General features: G+C 39.9%; 2 protein-coding genes across 3 annotated transcripts; one reads left to right on the top strand and one right to left on the bottom strand.

Annotated features, from left to right (window-relative positions):
* Nucleotides 1–137: 137 nt before the first annotated feature.
* rnf126 (ring finger protein 126) lies at nucleotides 138–8,996 on the bottom strand. 2 transcript variants are annotated; one of them, XM_028593366.1, is made up of 9 exons: nucleotides 8,850–8,996; nucleotides 5,256–5,314; nucleotides 5,093–5,156; nucleotides 4,766–5,004; nucleotides 4,002–4,070; nucleotides 3,845–3,914; nucleotides 3,577–3,670; nucleotides 2,857–2,972; nucleotides 138–2,263 (listed from the first exon to the last, which is right to left on the bottom strand). In XM_028593366.1, exons 1-9 carry the CDS (start codon nucleotides 8,922–8,924, stop codon nucleotides 2,111–2,113), a joined length of 939 nt encoding a protein of 312 aa, XP_028449167.1. In that variant the 5' UTR covers nucleotides 8,925–8,996; the 3' UTR covers nucleotides 138–2,110. The 2 variants fall into 2 exon arrangements, with proteins under 2 accessions (XP_028449167.1, XP_028449168.1); XM_028593367.1 differs by having other exon boundaries at nucleotides 140–2,263; nucleotides 5,093–5,153.
* Nucleotides 8,997–10,225: 1,229 nt separating this feature from the next.
* sugp1 (SURP and G patch domain containing 1) lies at nucleotides 10,226–18,300 on the top strand. The gene is made up of 14 exons (XM_028594059.1): nucleotides 10,226–10,389; nucleotides 11,137–11,305; nucleotides 11,459–11,562; nucleotides 11,863–12,111; nucleotides 12,258–12,381; nucleotides 12,476–12,576; nucleotides 12,918–13,041; nucleotides 13,148–13,476; nucleotides 13,860–13,966; nucleotides 14,308–14,485; nucleotides 14,644–14,750; nucleotides 15,690–15,835; nucleotides 17,507–17,636; nucleotides 17,792–18,300. The coding sequence occupies exons 1-14, from the start codon at nucleotides 10,371–10,373 to the stop codon at nucleotides 17,816–17,818; spliced, it is 1,914 nt and encodes a 637-aa protein (XP_028449860.1). The 5' UTR covers nucleotides 10,226–10,370; the 3' UTR covers nucleotides 17,819–18,300.
* Nucleotides 18,301–18,692: the final 392 nt, after the last annotated feature.

Here is an 18,692-nt window from a genome sequence, read left to right as displayed (position 1 = left end):
GCGGTGGTGGTATGAACGGCCCAGAAACATTTTACACTACAACACAGAAGTTAAAACAGGGTTTATCCATTTATCAAAATAAAGAGTGTTAAGCCATATAGGGAAGATTAAGTGATGATCTTTTCGGTATGGGGCAAAATACACACAATTGTCCTGAGCTAGTAAAAAACAACAGTATTGCAACCAATTAAGTAAGCAGTTCTCAACCAGATCGTCTGTTCTCTCAAGGTTCGGTAAAATAAGCCATTAAAACCAACCTTACAGCTTTTATATTTTTTGCAGTTGGTTGCTTAGGGACTATTAGAAATATGAATTGAATTTGTTACTCATATTTATTTGAATATGAAAACCTCTGGTGTCAATTGATGCATAAATTGTCCTGGGCTTGCTGTTAATGTCTGACAAATCTGATTGGCATGCTGCCTAGTTCTGTTGAGGCACTTAAAGACTTTGTGTCTATATAAAGTATTAACCCCCTGTGGAAGTATTCATGTTGTTTTTTTTCAGTGACTTGGAAATGTTCTTATATCCATTCCGACTTTGTGCTTTTCACCGTTACTTGGCGTGCTCCTTTGTCTTCATGGTGAAGGCTTTGCGTCAATACTGATCCACAAAAGTTAGACCTACCAGACACATGTATTTATATACTTATACTACAATGACTTGACCCAGGTGGTCTCTATTAATCAAATGATGTGACTTTTATAACCAATAGACCCTTTTCACAGCCAACATTTTGTCAAAGTACAGGTGTAACTAATAATAATGATGGTTCCATTCCAAGAAGCGTCCCAGTAAAGCTCTGGAACTGGCTCACCTAAATGGAATGCAGCCATCATTAACGTTATCAACGTTGTTATTCAAAATGTCTGCTGTGAAAAGGGTCTTTTGGCTGCACCAGTGGTGATTTAGGTGTGTCCTTTAAAAAGGAGGTGAATACAGTTTAGTTAATTTAGATAACTTTGTAGACATCTCCTTTGATTTTAAAGGGGTATTTTTCTGTTGATCAGTATCAAAAACGCCACATTAAAACTACTTTGATTCAATGTTGTAAGGCAGTTAAACATGAAAACCTTTTGTTATTGGGAATAAGGTCAAATCTGGGACCTGGCAGGAAATAAGTGCCACTGCTGTAAGAGGCTGCATTGTGATTATTATTTTTAAATCACTTTACTGTGATTAGTAAAAGGCTTCAAGAACTTTTGACATATCACAGGGCCAATTTGTAAAAACATGGTTAACACGTGTTCACGATCTACTGACAATATATATATACTGACGAGAATATTTGGTTTACTTCCTTCCTCTTTCCTTGCAAGACTGTGGTCTTTTATCCTGATTAAAAACAATTGCCGTTTGATTGACATTGAATCATTAAATGTGTAAAATTACATCTCCTGTGAAACAGCACAAGTAGGGTACCAAATACACTGGACCACGCTCTGATGAAGTGAGAATCTAATAAAAACAAGTCATAAAAGAAAATCTTCTTTGTTTTGTTCAGTAGTTTACCTAAATTCACACTCAACAGCAGACATAATTTTGTGCAAAATAAAAAACAAAGTGCAAATAAATAAAAATCAGATGCATACACCCAGTTTCCTTCCCACAAGGTTTCAGTTTGATCCCCTAGCTGTACAGTGGCCGACCGTTCAAAATTAATTCTCTATCTACACATCTATGGACTCTGCACCTCCACAGGCTATGTTTTTAAAAAAAAGAGCATTCTGTGTTTTCAATATAAAATGTGCCTCAGCCTCGTGGCAAAGACATTTCTCCATCAAAAAGCAGTCCACTCTGGCTTAAACTCTGCTCCAGTTCTGGTCACAAAACCACTTTTACCATTATTCACAGCCTTTCTGGATCCTCCAACACTGCCCAGTCCTACCTCCTCAAATACTCTGCAACAATAGCAGCAGGAGCTGGACCCCAGTGTCCATTCAGCAAAGGGGGAGGAATGATGACTTCAAGTCTGCAACAGATTCAGAGTTCAGCTCGACTCATATCGCCCCACCCCCCAGAATTGAGACAGTTTGACTGGTTTCAGCTCGGAGCCGTTGGGTTTGACGCACGTATGTGAGGTTTTCAGCTGTGAGGTGACGGTGAAAACCTAGGAGTTTCTGGCAGCATTCTCATTGCTAGGTGAGCTGGGGGAGGAAGAGGATGAGGACGAGGGAGAGAAGTTCATCCCCGATAACCCTGGTGGGTCCGTGGCGGTGTTCTGACCGCTAAGACTCTTCCTGCACACAGGACACGTATCGTGCTGTGGGAAACGAGGACAAACGGGACTTGTGTAAACATTGAGTATTTACAATACATTTACAAATTCACATGACTGGTTTGGCTGGAATCAAATCTGATCCAATTATGCTACAGATGTAACACAAGAGGAAAATACATCCAGAATACAAGCTTTTCCTTTACTGCTTACCTATATTATTTCCTATATTATTATAGTGTCTTAATAGGGTCTTATAGTTAAACAGTCAAATGTTTATAAGCTTTTCAAATGTACTTTGTCAACCCACAACAGCACTTGAGAGGATGGCGAAGCTGCAGTTTGCTTGACCCAAAGCATCGCTTTTTGCTCACTGGCACACTGTCCCTATCAAATCAGTTAACTGAAACTGCTGTTTATTTGTGTCGTTTTGCAGTTCACTTGCTCACACTGCAGCACGTTAAGACTAGCTTCAAAGGTTTTCACAAAACACAATGGGTTATAATAAACACATTATTAGAGACAAATCAGGCTTTAAATAGCCAAACAGCTTGGTGTAGCTGGTACCAATCAAAAACCATGATCAATGTCTGATATCAATCTTGCAGATCTGTTTGGGACATCTGTGATAGACGTACCTGTTCCAGCCATGGTACTATACAGTCATTGTGAAACAAATGATTGCATGGCAGTTGTCTAACATTCTCCTGAACGCTGTAGTCTTCTTTGCACACAGGACACTCTAAACCAGCACCTACACAAACAGAAAATGACATACTGTCTGTCTGTGTGTGAGAGACCCACGTCCACATGCATCAGTTACATGGAAAATAGTGGCCACACCTGTTCTGTTTATTTGAGTTTAGGCAGTGCACTGCAAGATTATATTAAAGCACCTTACTACCGCAAACAAAGACGTATATACATACGTATATATACATAGGAATCTCCCCACATTAGTCTATGATGATAGAAAAAACTCTCAAGGGGTGACTACGGTCAGCTGTCTTGTGGTAATAGAGAAAATACTGCATTGAATTGGCTTACAGGCCTCTATACAAAGAGTTAGTTTTTTTATGTGGCCTAAAGGTTAGAGAAGCGAGCTTGTGACCGGGAGGTTGTCGGTTCAACCCCCAGACTGGCAGGATAAAATCTGGATGTGGAAAGGTAAAGAGCAGCTGGCGAGCAGATGTGGTTGTACTGGGCCGCTTCCAGGTATGAAAACTGTAACTGTGTGAATGTGATCAGGGCGTTCCTGCAAAAGAGAGGCTTACTCTCAGTGAACCTTACCTGAATAAATAAAGGTTGAGGTGATGAGAGACAGCGAGTGAGTGAGCGTAAGAGAGACCTGGACTTACCCATATGTTCCTCTGTAATGGTAATGGTGGGTAAACTCTTTATCCTTTCTCTGTCCGCCGGAGGGGGACCTGTGTTTTCAAACTGGTTCAGTAACTACAAGTGAAAAAGAGCAGAATCCCAATGAACGGCTGTGAGACCATCTGCATGACAATAAGGCTGTTCTGTATATTCTCAAAAAAAAAAAAATCGTTCTTAGGACACTGTAGCCACCTAATTGATATGCAGTTTTATCTCCACTGTCTGTAAATATAAAAAAACGTTTTATACCTGTGTAATGATAGCATCAAGACCATTGGCACCCCAGGCGTAGTCCATTGGATTGGAATGTAGCATACCCCTGCAAGACAAGAAGGTAGTCAAAGAAAATTATAATAATTGTACTGAAAAAAAAGTCAACAAACATGCATCACAGTTTTATACTTACCATGGTCCCATCCCCATATTTGGCATGGCTGTAGGTGCTATGATTCCATTTACTAGCTGCTGGATAATTCTGTATCCGGAAAAAACATCACACAAAAAAATACTTTCAATATTTGAATCAAACTGAGAAATTCAACATGTCTTCTTATCTAAATTACACAAATGGAAAATATCTGTACATCTGTAGATTTAAACATTTTCTTTTCAGCAGTGACAGCAATGCCACAATAAGGCAAAAACGTTGCCACACCGGTGACTTTAGGGAAGCAGGAGGATTTTCCAGTTCTGGTGTTTTTTTTTCTTCGGACGTGCACAAACAGGCAGGGGGTGGAGAGAGAAAAAAATACTGGGGGAATCGCCAATCCTGCTTTTCGATTTAAAATCGAAATTGTGACACCCCTAGTACATAGTAATAGTTTTATGGTCATAGAAATATATTAATACTCAATACAAATGGTAATGCTAGATATCTGCTGTTTGGTATTTATAGGAATAATAATCTTTGTTAAAATAGTAATACTAGATATTTTGTGTTTTATCCTTTTTGTAAGAGGTAATATGCTTATACAAGAGGCATAGCAGATCACTTTAGTTAAGCAAAGTTCTACATGATATCACATACTCTAAAACTGGAAATAATATTGTTTAAGTGTTTTCTACCATAACATGTGAAGCACATATTACTCACACAAAAGAAGCACATTTTTTACCCGTGTCCTTGTGTCCCGAAACAACCTCCAACTCACTACTGCTGAAATATCTCACCCTTCTAATGTGGGCACTCCTTCATGGCGCGTACCCTGTCGTCGAGGAACATGTCGACCGCGCGGTTGCCGCGCGCTGTATCTTTGCCTTGATGCCATTTCCCTTTCTCTCCTGTTTTCGGTCTCTCGGTTGTCCTCTGTGGGTAGCTGCGTTCGAAGGTCAAAGTTCTCATCAAAAATCCCAAGGGCGAACGGACCGTACCCCGAGGGAAATGTGAACAAGTGTTGGTGATCCATGCTCTAGTAGAAAAGACAGAGGCAATGTCACAATTATGGTGCAGGGGGAAAAATGTATCCTGGACAAGCTGAATTAATAAGTCACACTGACCTCAAAGGCTGGGCGGTTCTGATCACTGGAGGAGGACGTGGATGCGGACCCATTTTCAGTACTACTTGAACACAGTGGTAAAGAATGTGAAAAACTAAGACTCAGAAATCCACTTAAACACCTAATTTATAAAATTCATGAGTCACAAAATAATATTCCATACCTTCTTTCCTCAGGCAGTTCCTCAATGAAACCAGATTCACAGCGTGGACAGGTGTAGTCCTACAGTGAAAATATAAATGTGAATATCTAGTGTGACTAAGAGACACAGTTATTTGTTTATTAAAATTACTATTACTAAAATTATGCACTCAACAGCTCTGCAAATGCTACCCTCATGAGGGTAATAATTAGAGCCCGACCGATAAAGGATTTTTAAGGCCGATATCGATACAAATATTTGGCGATTTATAAATCCGATATATCTGCCGATATACAGTGGGGGAAATAAGTATTTGACCCCTTGCTGATTTTGCAGGTTTGCCCACTTACAAAGAATGCAAAAATCTACAATTTTAATCATATGTACATTCTAACAGTGAAAGACAGAATCCCAAAGAAAATTCCAGAAAATCACATCATATGAATTTATTAAAATTGATAACCATCTGATGAGGAAAAACAAGTATTTGACCCCCTGGACAAACAGCATGTTAATATTTCGTAGAAAAGCCATTATTGGCCAGCACAGATGTCAAACGGTTTTTATAGTTGGTGACAAGGTTTGTGCACATTTCGGCAGGGATGTTGGCCCACTCCTCCCTGCAGACAGCCTCCAAATCATTCAGGTTCCGAGGTTGTCGCCTGGCAACTCGAATTTTAAGCTCCCTCCAAAGATTTTCAATCGGTTCAGGTCTGGAGACTGGCTAGGCCACTCCAGAACCTTGATGTGCTTCTTCTTCAGCCACTCTTTTGTTGCTTTGGCGGTGTGCTTAGGGTCGTTGTCGTGCTGAAACACCCATCCTCGACCCATCATCAGCTCTCTCACTGAGGGAAGGAGATGTCGGTCCAGAATTCCACGATACATGGCCCCGTCCATCCTCCCCAATACAATGGAGTTGTCCCGTCCCCTTGGCTGAAAAGCACCCCCAAAGCATGATGTTGCCACCCCAGGCTTGACAGTGGGGATGGTGTTCTTTAGGTTGTACTCGGTGTTCTTTGCCCTCCAAACACGACAAGTTGAGTTGAGGCCAAAAAGTTCTATTTTGGTCTCATCTGACCACATCACCTTCTTCCAGGCCTCTTCTGAGTCGTCCAGGTGGTGAATGGCGAACTTCATGCGGGCCTGTACATGTTTCTTCTTGAGCAGGGGACCTTGCGTGCGCTGCAGGATTTCAATCCATGACGGTGTAGTGTGTTACCAACCGTTTCTTTTGTAACTGTGGTCCCAGCTGCCTTCAGTTGATTCATCAGTTCCCCCTTGTGGTTTTGGGATGATTCCTCACCGTTCACATGATCAGGGACACCCCACGAGGCAAGATCTTGTGTGGAGGCCCAGACCGAGGGAGGTTGGCGGTGGTGTGGTGCTTCTTCCATTTCCTGATAACTGCACCGACAGTTGATCTTTTCTCTCAAGTTGCTTTCCGATTCTCTTGTAGCCCATCCCAGCCTTGTGCAGATCAACAATCTTGTCCCTGATGTCCGTAGAAAGCTCTTTGGTCTTGCCCATGTTGGTGATGTTGGATGCTGGTTGTTTGGGTGTTGACAGGTGTCTTTTATACAGGTAACGAGGTGAGGCAGGTGTATTTGATGTAGATAATTGGTTCGGATTGGGGCTGTGTCTTAAAGAAAGACTAACTGGCTTGTAGGAGCCAGAATACTTGCTGTTTGTCCAGGGGGTCAAATACTTGTTTTTCCTCATCAGATGGTTATCAATTTTAATAAATTCATATGATGTGATTTTCTGGAATTTTCTTTGGGATTCTGTCTTTCACTGTTAGAATGTACATATGATTACAATTGTAGATTTTTGCATTCTTTGTAAGTGGGCAAACCTGCAAAATCAGCAAGGGGTCAAATACTTATTTCCCCCACTGTATATATATATTTTTAAATCCAGAAACGCGTAACAAAAGATAAACAGATTTCCCCAACATTATTTATTTGTAGTTATTTATGGGTCCTCACAAATATAATATGATAATGCAGTTTAAAAATTAACTTGGTTTGTTTTATTGTCACAACAGAACAGAGGAACATCAAAATATATTAAAGTTCTGATAAATAACATGTATAAAAATACATAAACCATTGCTACTATTAACCTCTGTGTGTTAATTATATATATTATAGGCCACTAACCATAGTAAATCAAAATTGGAATGTTTCTAAAATTCCCCAGCTAAACTTTCCATGGAAAGTTTCTGGAAATTGACCGGAAAATGTCCGCCCCTTTGCAACCCTAGTGCCCTTTATTTATAGAGTGTGGCCAACTCAAATCATTATTTTTTAAATATTAATTTATCGGCCATTATAAATGCCGATACAGATAGTTTGGAAAATGCCTAATATCGGCCCGCCGATATATTGGTCGGGCTCTAGTAATAAAGGTTTTTGATTCAACTTTATAGTCATTTCGGAGGCTGTGTGCTGCTGTTGAATTGTATTGTGTTATACTGACAGGGGTTTCTAATATTTAGTCTACCATCACTGATCTAAATGGGGTGGACTAAATACTTGATTATAATGCAATACAATTGAGCAGCACCAAAAACTGTTGCCTCCAAAATACCCATAACATAAAACAGCTTGGATCTTGTATTGCAAGACAAATATCCATGCCTACGGACAATAAACTGTTATCTTATCTTAGTTTCAACAAAAACTGAATATTATAACCTTCATAAGAGTAGGATTTATTGCAGGGCTCTTGTATTACAGACTGCATTGGTTTTAGCTAGGTGTGCTTGTACCTAATAAACTGGCAACTGAGTATATTATGACTAATAATGGAAAATATACACTTTCCTAAAAACACGTGTCTCTAGAGTTTAACAAATGTTACATGCTGTAAATAACACATTGTGAGCACTTCTAAAATACAATTGGACAGTACGCTGTCACACAGGTAAGCAGGATGGCTGTCAATAAAGTAACGGTTACTGTAACATTCAAGAAGCTTCCCATGAATGCCTTGACAACAGACTGCTGTGGTAGGCAAGCGGAATGTTACTGTAAAAAAAAGAAGTCATTCATTCATTAATTTGAGATACTAACTCGTTATTTTAAGAAAGTTTCTAATTATTTTGAGATACTACCTCATTATAATGACTTACAGGATCTTTTTCTCCCATCACATTGGCAGAAAGGGCTTCCATAACAATAAGCTAACAGCAAGCCTTATGAGAAAGAAATGTACATCAAACGTGCCATACGCCCCTGACCAAATCAAAATCTGATTCAGAAAGTGAACCTGTCTTCTGTTAGCTTGCTTGCTGACATTAAACGCCACCCTTATGAGACCTGCCAAGCTGTTAAGATGGGCGCTATTTAACTTTAGCTGCTATTTATAATAACATAATATAGATGAAATTATGTCTAAAACACAACGGCATAACGTGAATCCACTTGACTGTCACTCTGGACCGTTGTTGCCTATGGGGCTAGCTAACTAGCATAGCTAGCTAAACAGCAGCAGGTCGACGTGACTGGTTGTGCCCCAACAACCACACACACATACATACATACATAAAACCACACAAGCCCAAACATAATTACTAATTCTTCAAGTAGGCAAATATGTCTCTTGGATCCTTACCGGTAAACGCGGACTAATCTCTGCTGAACACCGGTGACAAAAAAACCGGTAGGGCCGTGGCGGAGCTTCAGCCATTTCTAAGCAGGAGGCTTCGTAAGAAACGGACGGGTAGCAACAAGGGACACAACAAAACTTGACTGTACGGTGGGCAAAATTACGAATCCCACTATGGCCACGCCAAGACCCGCCCTACGAAGCAGCTCGATTGGTTGGGGTTAGGCATTTCACCTCGAGTGGTTAAGGTTAGGGTTAGGGGATTGGTCAGGGGATAGGACCTGTACATGTAAGCATGGACGCCTGGCCAATAGTAGTGTGTGAACGCAATTGAAGGGCGGGTCTTGGCGTGGCCATAGTGGGATTCGTAATATCGCGTACGGTGGATATGGAAACAAAGGAGCGCTATGTCAGCTATAAAAATTACCAAAAAGAAGACTTCCGGTTAAATATATAACGCGAGAAATGTATTTGTATTTTTTTTTACAACACAGTATTGCACAATGAAATAAATGTAACATAAGTTGTAGCTTCTTCAAAGACATAACACATATATACAATTTGACAAAACATAATGATTTTCTATTCAATCGCCACATGTGCTAGGTTCATGTTGTGGTATTTAAAAATGGCATTTAAAATGATTATATAAAATCACTTTTTTTTTTATGTATTTGCACTGAATGTTTGAACTGTAGAAGCTACATTATACTAAGCAAAAGTAAGAATACAGTTGGACACTGTAGGCCTACAGACTTTCTGTCATTGCTCTTCCATGTGATGTGAACCACCGTCTTTGTCGAACATGGCAGGCCCTCATTTTCAGACCTTCATGCTTGAGAACAGTGCACGAAGCAGTTTCTGCAGATCGTGCTCCAAATATTAGTATGGTACAAAAGTACAATTCGCATATGGGTTTTATTAGGTACACATCTAGGCCTACAATCTGTTGCAAAGCAATATAATATAATATTTTGTGAAGTTTACATACATGTGCTGGGGACAGAATATTAGAAACGTCTAAACAATTCAATTCAATACAACACCACTACACTAACAATGTTAACAAAGACTGAACACAATAACCTTCACAAAGGCTAAGTTTATTAGCTATTGTAGATTGCATTGCATTGTGCAAGTGTGCCTAACCCAGTAGCCTATGGTTTGGGGGTAGTGTATTGCCAGACCTATGACCTATTTCGACAGGGGCAGTATTGAGGGGAAACAAAAAAATGTTGTCTCAAAATGTTCCTTTGGGGATGTCATAATAGAAAACACTATGGTCTGATGATGCAATGGTTTCAAAGTAGTTTGTAGTTTAGGGGTCCTAGATAGATAGATATATTTGGAGAGTTCATGGTAGGTAGAGATAATGCTTTTATTCTGGACAAACTACGACCGGAAGTCTCGTTCCTGTGTTCGCCAGTGGACTCAGCTTACTAATCAGCTATTACGGTAGCAGCCAAAGGCCTTATTGTAGTGCGTTAGTGTCGTTTTCGAAATATTTTTTTTACTTCTGCTACTACCATGGAACCTAGCGATGCAGGTAAATATTTATTTTGAATTTTACGTTGATGCTAACGCTAAATATGTAGCAGCTTCCCTTAGTAAACGCGTAAGGTAGCCGGGGTAGTCGTTAGCTGTTAACGTAAACTACGGCATAGGTTAGCTTTGTGTAACGTTAGCTGTAGGAGAGCTCGCTTGCTGGCGTAATCAGTGTAGCTACAACGTTAGCTAGCTAGCTGTCGGTAAGATAATAAAAGAAGTTAGTTATCATATAAGACAATTTGCATTATATTTACATAACTTCACAAATACCTGTTTCCTTAGTTCTGCAACATGTAACGTTAATATACATGAATGTCGCATTTTCTCCCATTTCTTAGCAGCTTTTAGAAGTAGTTTTTTGGTGCGATTTAGAGAATTGTTCTTGTATGCTAGTCTGCAATGCAAAGTTATAATATTGCATGTAAGTTACCATATGTATCTGCCTTAAATACGTTTAATCCTAGTAATATCCAGTAACAAAATATAAAATTAACTCAAATATACACCATAAAAAATCGTTTCTTGTTTGTTTTTCTTGTGTATCATAAAGGGACTACAAATTGCATTTTTTTGTGCAGCCCTGTGTTGTAGAATGACAATAAATGACCCTTAAACCCTAACTGGGGCAAATTTCGTAGGATGAATATCACAAAATGTCACCTGTTACATTTGCTACCTTAACTGCCAGCTCCACAGCTGTATAACATGCTTATTGTTGTGATATATTGCATTTTTACTTTATTAGGGCGAGGAAGATGGAAGTCCAAGCCTATCCAGCCACAGAAAAACAAGATGAACATGAATATTCTATGTCAAGAGAAGCTGATAGCTCAGAAGAAGAAGGAGATTGAGGCCAGAATGGCAGAGCAAGCAAAACTGAATATGCAAACCCCGAGCAAACCCCTGCCTCCAAGGTAACAATAAACTTATGGACCTGCAAATATGGCACAGACATGTAAAAGTCAACATATGGAAATTATTTTTTTAAGTACAGTGTATATGTCTGGTTCTGCCAAATTATAAAAAAAGTGCATTTAAACATATTTCATCCATTCTGATCCCAATAGTTATCCCAGTCTTCAAGGAGGTACCTCAAACAAGTTTGTAAATGATGGAAGCTTCTTACAGCAGTTCATGAGGTTGCAGAAGGAGAAATCCAACAATGTGTCTGGTCAGTACTTTACCTGTAGTTTTGGCTTATGTAAAATACATTAAAGATTCTTCAGGCTGTACTATAAGTCCTTGACAGCTCTACAGTTTGTGGGAGTTAGAACTTTTAAAGAGGGCATCCTGACCTAAGGAAATTAGTCTAGATGAGGGACCATGACATTACCTTATATTACTTACTTGTGTTTGTTACCTGCCAAATGTCCTAATATCCTTATCATTTACAGCAGAAAGAATAATACCCTTTACATGAAGGCTTGTACTAGATTTCTTTTTTATGTGTCCTGTTTCATACTCTTTCTAGGTTCCACCAGTGAAACCAAAACTCCCACAACCTCTACTTCATCACCAGGAGGAAACACACTGCAGAAAAAGAGCATTCTTGTTGGCAAGCGGCCTGGCCTTGGAGTCAGTAGCATGCTTAGTCAGTTCAAGAATTACTCCCACTCCAAGAAGAATCCTGTTCTCAGCCAGAGGCCAAGTGTGTTTTGTTCTCCAGATGATGAAGACGAGGAAGAAGAATCTGATTACTCCGGATTCTTAGAGATGAAAGGTAATTCAAGGCCTGTGTTTTTCAGTGTATCTCTGGATGTGTATGGCTTGGACATTTCAATGCATCTTCTGCATACTCCAGTGCCTTGTGACTGGCATTTTGTCATAGGTGCCCATAGAGTAAATGTACTTATAGCCTGCTTAAAGTTTCTCCCCCAGAGGACTCGGACACCAGACTCATTATCGACAAGATGGCCTCTTTTGTGGCGGAGGGAGGAGCTGAACTGGAGAGAAAGGCCAAGGAAGACTACAAGGACAATCCTGTTTTCTCGTAAGTTTGAAGGACAGTGTAGCTCATCCAGATGTATTTACTCATACAGTATTTTCAAACTCATCTGATTTCAAATGTTATCCTTGCCTTTCAGATTTTTATACGATAAGAGCAGCATGGAGTATCTCTACTTCAAAAACAGAGTTGCTGTTTTGAGAAAGAATTTGCTAAGACCTCAGAATACGAAAGATAATGGTAAGATTACCTCTTCCTGCACATTTGACTCCATTTTCTTTGTCTCATCTTTATTTAAGTACATTTTTATAGTCTCAAATTGTGCACAACATTATACCTGCAGATACAAGTTTCACAGTGTAGGCATAGTGTATGTGGTGGAGCCTCCTTAGGCTTTACATGGTCTTCATTTGTTACAGTAAATGCCTCACAATCCATACAGTTCCCCATTCACCACCCCTGTCCCCCTTGCTCCTCCTTCCTCTTCTATTGGCTCTAGACTGGTGGTGTGTGAGGGCCAGTTGAGTACGGTACAGTAGTAGAGTGTGAATTGAGTCCCAGTACTGATAGGCTGCTTAAAGTCTCCCCCCCAGTGGACGCGGAAACCCAGCAGGTTGTTGAGAACCTGGCCAGGTTTGTGGCGGAGGGTGGCCCCGAGGTGGAAGCCATGGCTGCTGTGCGTAACCGAGACAACCCTGCCTTCAGGTCAGTTGCTGTATATGTGTCACTGTGTTTCTTTACACTTTGTGTTTTTTTTTGTTTTGTTTTTAAAGCCCGGTTTTACACAAAATATCTACTGTCCCTCCCTCAGTTTTTTATATGAACACCAAAGTCCAGTCCACCGCTTCTACCAAGAGAAAATAGAGGAGTATCGTGCGGCAGCCTCCCAGAGCTTTTCACCTCCAGCAGCAGAGTTGAGAACAGACCTTCCACGACCAGCTGCTCCGCCATTATCAGGAACCCCTCCACCGCTGAACCCCACTTCTCTACCCCACATTCAGGAGGCAGAAACTCCACCCGTCAAACGCAAGAGAAAGAGCAGATGGGGGTCGGAGGATGACAAAGTCGAGTTGCCCATTCCTCCCATCATTGTTCCTCAGGAGATTAATGTTCCAGACCCTAACACACCATGTCTCTCTGGTACGTGAATTTGTTTTTTCCATTCTCTATAAATATATTTGCATGCACATTTTGTTCTTGTGGGGAATGGAAGTAATTAACATAAAACCTCATCTTGGTGCCACCTTTTTAGAAGGCAGTGTCAATATGTGTTTGGAGCTGATACCATTGTTGAATATTTTCCAACCCATACATTTTCATATTAATATGCATTTTTTGGATGAGTTATAAAAGATAATGTAATTATTGTCAAGAAATTGGTACTGCCATCATTATACATATTGATGTTATGGCACCAACAATTGTTTTTGTAATCGCATTTTAATTTGCTATTTTGGCTACACTATCAGCCCATCCAATAATGAATGTATGAATATATAAGTTTGTGGTAACGTCTGTTTCAGCCCAGGAGCTGAGAGGTCTTGGTTATAAGAAAGGGAAGCCTCTTGGTCTGGTAGGAGTGACAGAACTGTCTGAGGACCAGAAGAGACAACTCAAAGAACAACAAGAGGTATGAAAGTGCCGACTAAATGTATTTATTCAGTGAAAATTACACCGCTGCATTTTAAACTATACCTAACCTCTACCCTCCCTGAAAATATTTTATTCACTCTGTCTATTTTTTATTTTATTTTAGAATAATCAACAGGCACATTGATGACTATGGTTGATCTCACTATAAATTCAGGATTATTAGGCCCTGTAATCGATTGTGTGTCTGTGTGTGTGTGTGTGTGTGTGTGTGTGTGTGTGTGTGTGTGTGTGTGTGTGTGTGTGTGTGTGTGTGTGTGTGTGTGTGTGTGTGTGTGTGTGTGTGTGTGTGTGTGTGTGATGTTATCTCACACTCTGCAGATGCAAGAGATGTATGAAATGATCATGAAGCACAAGCGTGCAATGGCAGAGATGCAGGTGATGTGGGAGAAGGCCATTAGAGACCACCAACATGAATATGACAGTGATGAAGAAGTCGACCAGCAGGCAGGAACCTGGGAGCATCGTCTCCGACAGATGGAAATGGAGAAGACCCGTGGTAAGGCTGACCATCAGTATGGAACATTAGTTTGCCTTGCAACACTATCAGCTGCCAGTGCTTGATAATTAGTTCTTATTAAGGTAAAGTGATCAACTGTTGCTGTAAAAAAAAAAAAAAAAAAAAAAAAAAAACACTTCTTGTCTGTTCTTTTCCAGAGTGGGCAGAATCTCTGACAGAAATGGGTAAAGGGAAACATTTTATTGGTGACTTCCTGCCCCCTGAGGAGCTGGATAAGTTCATGGAAACCTTCAAGGCACTCAAGGTTAGTTTGCCTCTGAATATACTTGTTCTCTAGCCTAATATTGAAGGGTTTTGCTGTTGTGCAACTGCTAGGATTGCCCATAATCCATTAATTTCAGGTAAATGAAGACTATCACACTAATGTAATTAATTATTTTTCAGGCATCCAACAGGTCATTAAAAGTTCTGAATTTGTCATTTTAAGAAGTGTTTTGTTTACAAAGAAAAAAAAAACTATTTCATCTATTCTCTGCAGGATCTCTTTAGAGTACTGTAAAACGTGTTTCATTCTTCTTTTAGTCTGCTTCTCCACAGGACGGCCATACACAATTTAGTAGGGCCAGGGTCAATTGGAAATGTCTGTAAACAGGATTGTAATCATCCATCCATGCCTCTGTTTTCAAGCTGCTTATCCAGGTCAGGGGCACTGTGGTAACAGCCAGCAGAGCAACCCAGATGTCCCTTTTCCCTGCAAATTCCTCTCGCTCCTCCTGAGGGATCCCCAGGAGGAGATTGTAATTGCCACTTGTTTATTTGAAAGTCTGTTTAACTCGATTTGGTACTGTTGGGAAAACCACACTATTTTTATTTAGTATGTCAATAGAGATTTTGATCTAATGCAAATGTACTTCCAGAGTCATGGAATGTTAGAGACCAAGGCTGTAAGTGTTAAACACAGCATACCATTTGAGTGTAATGGCAGAAATGGGGAAAATAACATTTGTTCTCAGGTTGTATTTAGTAAAAACTACAACCCTCCTGTACTAAACCGCCTCAGATGAGTCAAATCAACTAAATAATACAAGATCTTGCCCTTACCCACACTAAATTAGTATTCAAGAATCTTCCCACCCTCCATTATTTTTTAGAAAGAGACTAAATGGTATTGGAGACAGTGAAATGGTGCAACATCTCAGTGTGTATGGCATGACTTCCCAACTTTATTCTTCTTGCCTTGCAGGAGGGCCGGGACCCAGACTACTCGGAATACAAAGAGTTTAAGTTGACGGTGGAAAATCTTGGTTTCCGAATGCTTATGAAGATGGGCTGGAAGGAAGGTGAAGGCCTGGGCAGTGACGGACAGGGCATCAAGGCTCCTGTCAACAAGTGAGCATTCATCTTCACTACATTTGCCTTTCAGTGCACTTCTTTATCATTCAGGATACACTTGTCAATGACTAAAATCTTTATTTCAATGCTCTTACTTACACTCTGAACTTTTACATTCCCTGGACAATAATGCACCAAATCATCACCACATCAAATTCTTTGAATGTGCAAATCTAAGTGAAGCTACGCTATTGTTATTTTAAAGCATGAAAAATTAATTTTCTATTTCTCTTAAATAATGAGAGTACACAACAGAAACAGTTTGAGTGTTGACATATGTCTAATTGTTTTTTTTGTCAACGTGAACATTCTAGTCTACTATCTCACAAGTCTAGCTGTGCAACTGTGTGTTGTCATTGTGCATCTTTTTGTTGGCATTTACACCTGAACAGACCTTTTTCACAGCAGACATTGTGACTTATTGTATGAAAAGCACAGGTGTTACTTATAACATTTACAACGGCTCCGTTCTCTTCAAGGGTCCTTGTAAGCCATGACAGTAAGCTGGCATGTGCGATACCAGGACCCTGAAACTGTAGCAGCTAATGTAAATGGGATTCAACCATTCATTAAAGTGTTTATTTTCACGTGATTATCCTATTGTGACATGTTAAAATAGCTTATGTAAAAAAAAAAAGCCTATGTTTGAGTAGTTTTTTCTTTATCCAGATGAACTGAGTTTAAATGAGAAATCCGGCGCAAAATGAACCTAGGGGTTAATAACACATGGGTACCGAGTCAACCGTTCTCTGAGATATGTTTTCATGCTAATCAACTGTGACCAGTTTCATCGCAAACCGCTAATTAGCTTATAACGCTAGTCGTCGGGGCAGAGGGTAAATAAAAAATAAATAGCTATTCCTATACCAGTAACAAGGCTCAAAATAGCACCACACTTCCACGGTAGCATAATGAGGTCACCACATGTCAACCGAAGCATTGAGAACTTTGTAAGTGTACAGGCAGTTTATTAAAAAGATAGTTTAGAAAGACAGTACCGTTCACGTATACATGCGGGCGCCATCTTGGGAAAACAGTCACGACCAGTCGAACGATGAACGCCGTGCAACGTGAGCTGAACTGTCACTTGAAATCTCCCATGGTCCGTGGTTTCCCAATGGGTCGATAGGAATTACGTTTGTGAAATGTAATTACATGGAAATGCATGAATTATATCTGTTTATTAAAATGTATGCACGGTGTTCGTCGTTCGACTGGTCGTGACTGTTTTCCCAAGATGGCGGCCACCTGTATACGTGAACGGTACGGTCTTTCTAAACTATCTTTTTTAAAAACTGTCTGTACACCTACAAAGTTCTCAATGCTTCGGTTGACATGTAGGGACCCTCATTATGCTACCGTGGAAGTGTGGTGCTATTTTGAGCCTTGTTACTGGTATAGGAATAGCGATTTCTTTTAACTTTACCCTCTGCCCCGACGACTAGCGTTATAAGGTAATTAGCGCTTTAGCGATAAAGCTGGTCACATTCGATTAGCATGAAAACATATCCCAGAGAATGCTCGACTCTGTACACGTGTTATTAACCCCTAGGTTCATTTTGCGCCAGATTTCTCCTTTAACACTTATATTTTGTTGGCTCTCAAATTACCAGACAGACATGAAAAGAGAAAATAATTTTGAGTGTGTCTCTCTCTGTCCCACCTAAGGGGAACTACCGCCATGAACGGAGCAGGGTTTGGAGTTGACCGTCCAGCTGAGCTCTCAAAAAATGATGATGAGTACGATGCTTATAGAAAGAGGATGATGCTTGCTTACCGCTTCAGGCCAAACCCACTGGTAACTTCTGTTTCACAATATTCTTTGAATTTGAAGTGTAATAGCATTCACTTCTTAGTTCTTTATTTAGTGTGCTGCTGATCCATTCATCAGGGTCAAGTGTCCTTTGCTATAATATTTGAAATTAATTGAGAGTTTCTTTTTTGTTTCCACAGAATAATCCACGGAGACCATATTACTGATGTAGAGGACTGTTTTTGTTTTATACTTGTTCTTGTTTATCACAACTTGAAACCTGTTTTCTGCAGCTGCCACAGCTCTGTTCAGTTGTGAAATAGACACTGTTGCACAGTAGAAATAAAAAAATTTGAAGTGTGTGAAAAGTAGAAAAATTAGTAGATTCTCCATTACATTTTAGGCTTCATTTGGGTAATGTTTTGTTACATTTCATTTTAATACTGTAACTGTAACTTAAAATATATGGACTGAACATCGCCTGACTTCCAGAATGATTTCACACTTGAGTTTGTGTTACCATTTAGTTCTCTTTCAGAGCTTGACTCAACTCTGCATTCCCAACTATATAATACAGTTCTGTATTAGTACACAATCTTCCGTATAATTTTTGCATTGGGTAATTTTCCTCACTGCGCTATAACTGATTTTTGATTCATGTCATTATATTCTTCAGTGTTCACAATAAAAACAAACAATCGCCACTTAATGAAATGTGGAGTTGTAACTGATTTCTTAGAACTACTGTACTTATCTGTTTATTAGCAAATAAGTAGGAGCTAAGATCAACTCACTTTTAGTTTATGGTACACATGCTGAGTGCAGGTATCTATCCAATCATGTTGATAACTGCCATTGTATTAATTTCTTCCTGGCTCTGGTCAGCGTTGAGCCATTGAGTAGAGTTGACCATGCAGGCTCAAGCTGCCAGTGGTGAGGAGGAGGGTAACCGATCAGTGAAATCAGACCTTCAGATTGCCATTCCCCAGGGGGGTTTACACAGGATAAATATAACTCCGAAATCCCAGCTAAGCAAGAGCATCAATCAGAGGCAACTTAAGCCTTATTAAAAAGTAAACCACCTTTGGTTGGTTAGTGGCA

Source organism: Perca flavescens, chromosome 12 (assembly GCF_004354835.1).
Source record: "Perca flavescens isolate YP-PL-M2 chromosome 12, PFLA_1.0, whole genome shotgun sequence".
NCBI classification, from domain to species: domain Eukaryota; kingdom Metazoa; phylum Chordata; class Actinopteri; order Perciformes; family Percidae; genus Perca; species Perca flavescens.
Note: the sequence above shows the minus strand (reverse complement) of the source record. Positions and strands in the feature narration are given on the sequence as shown.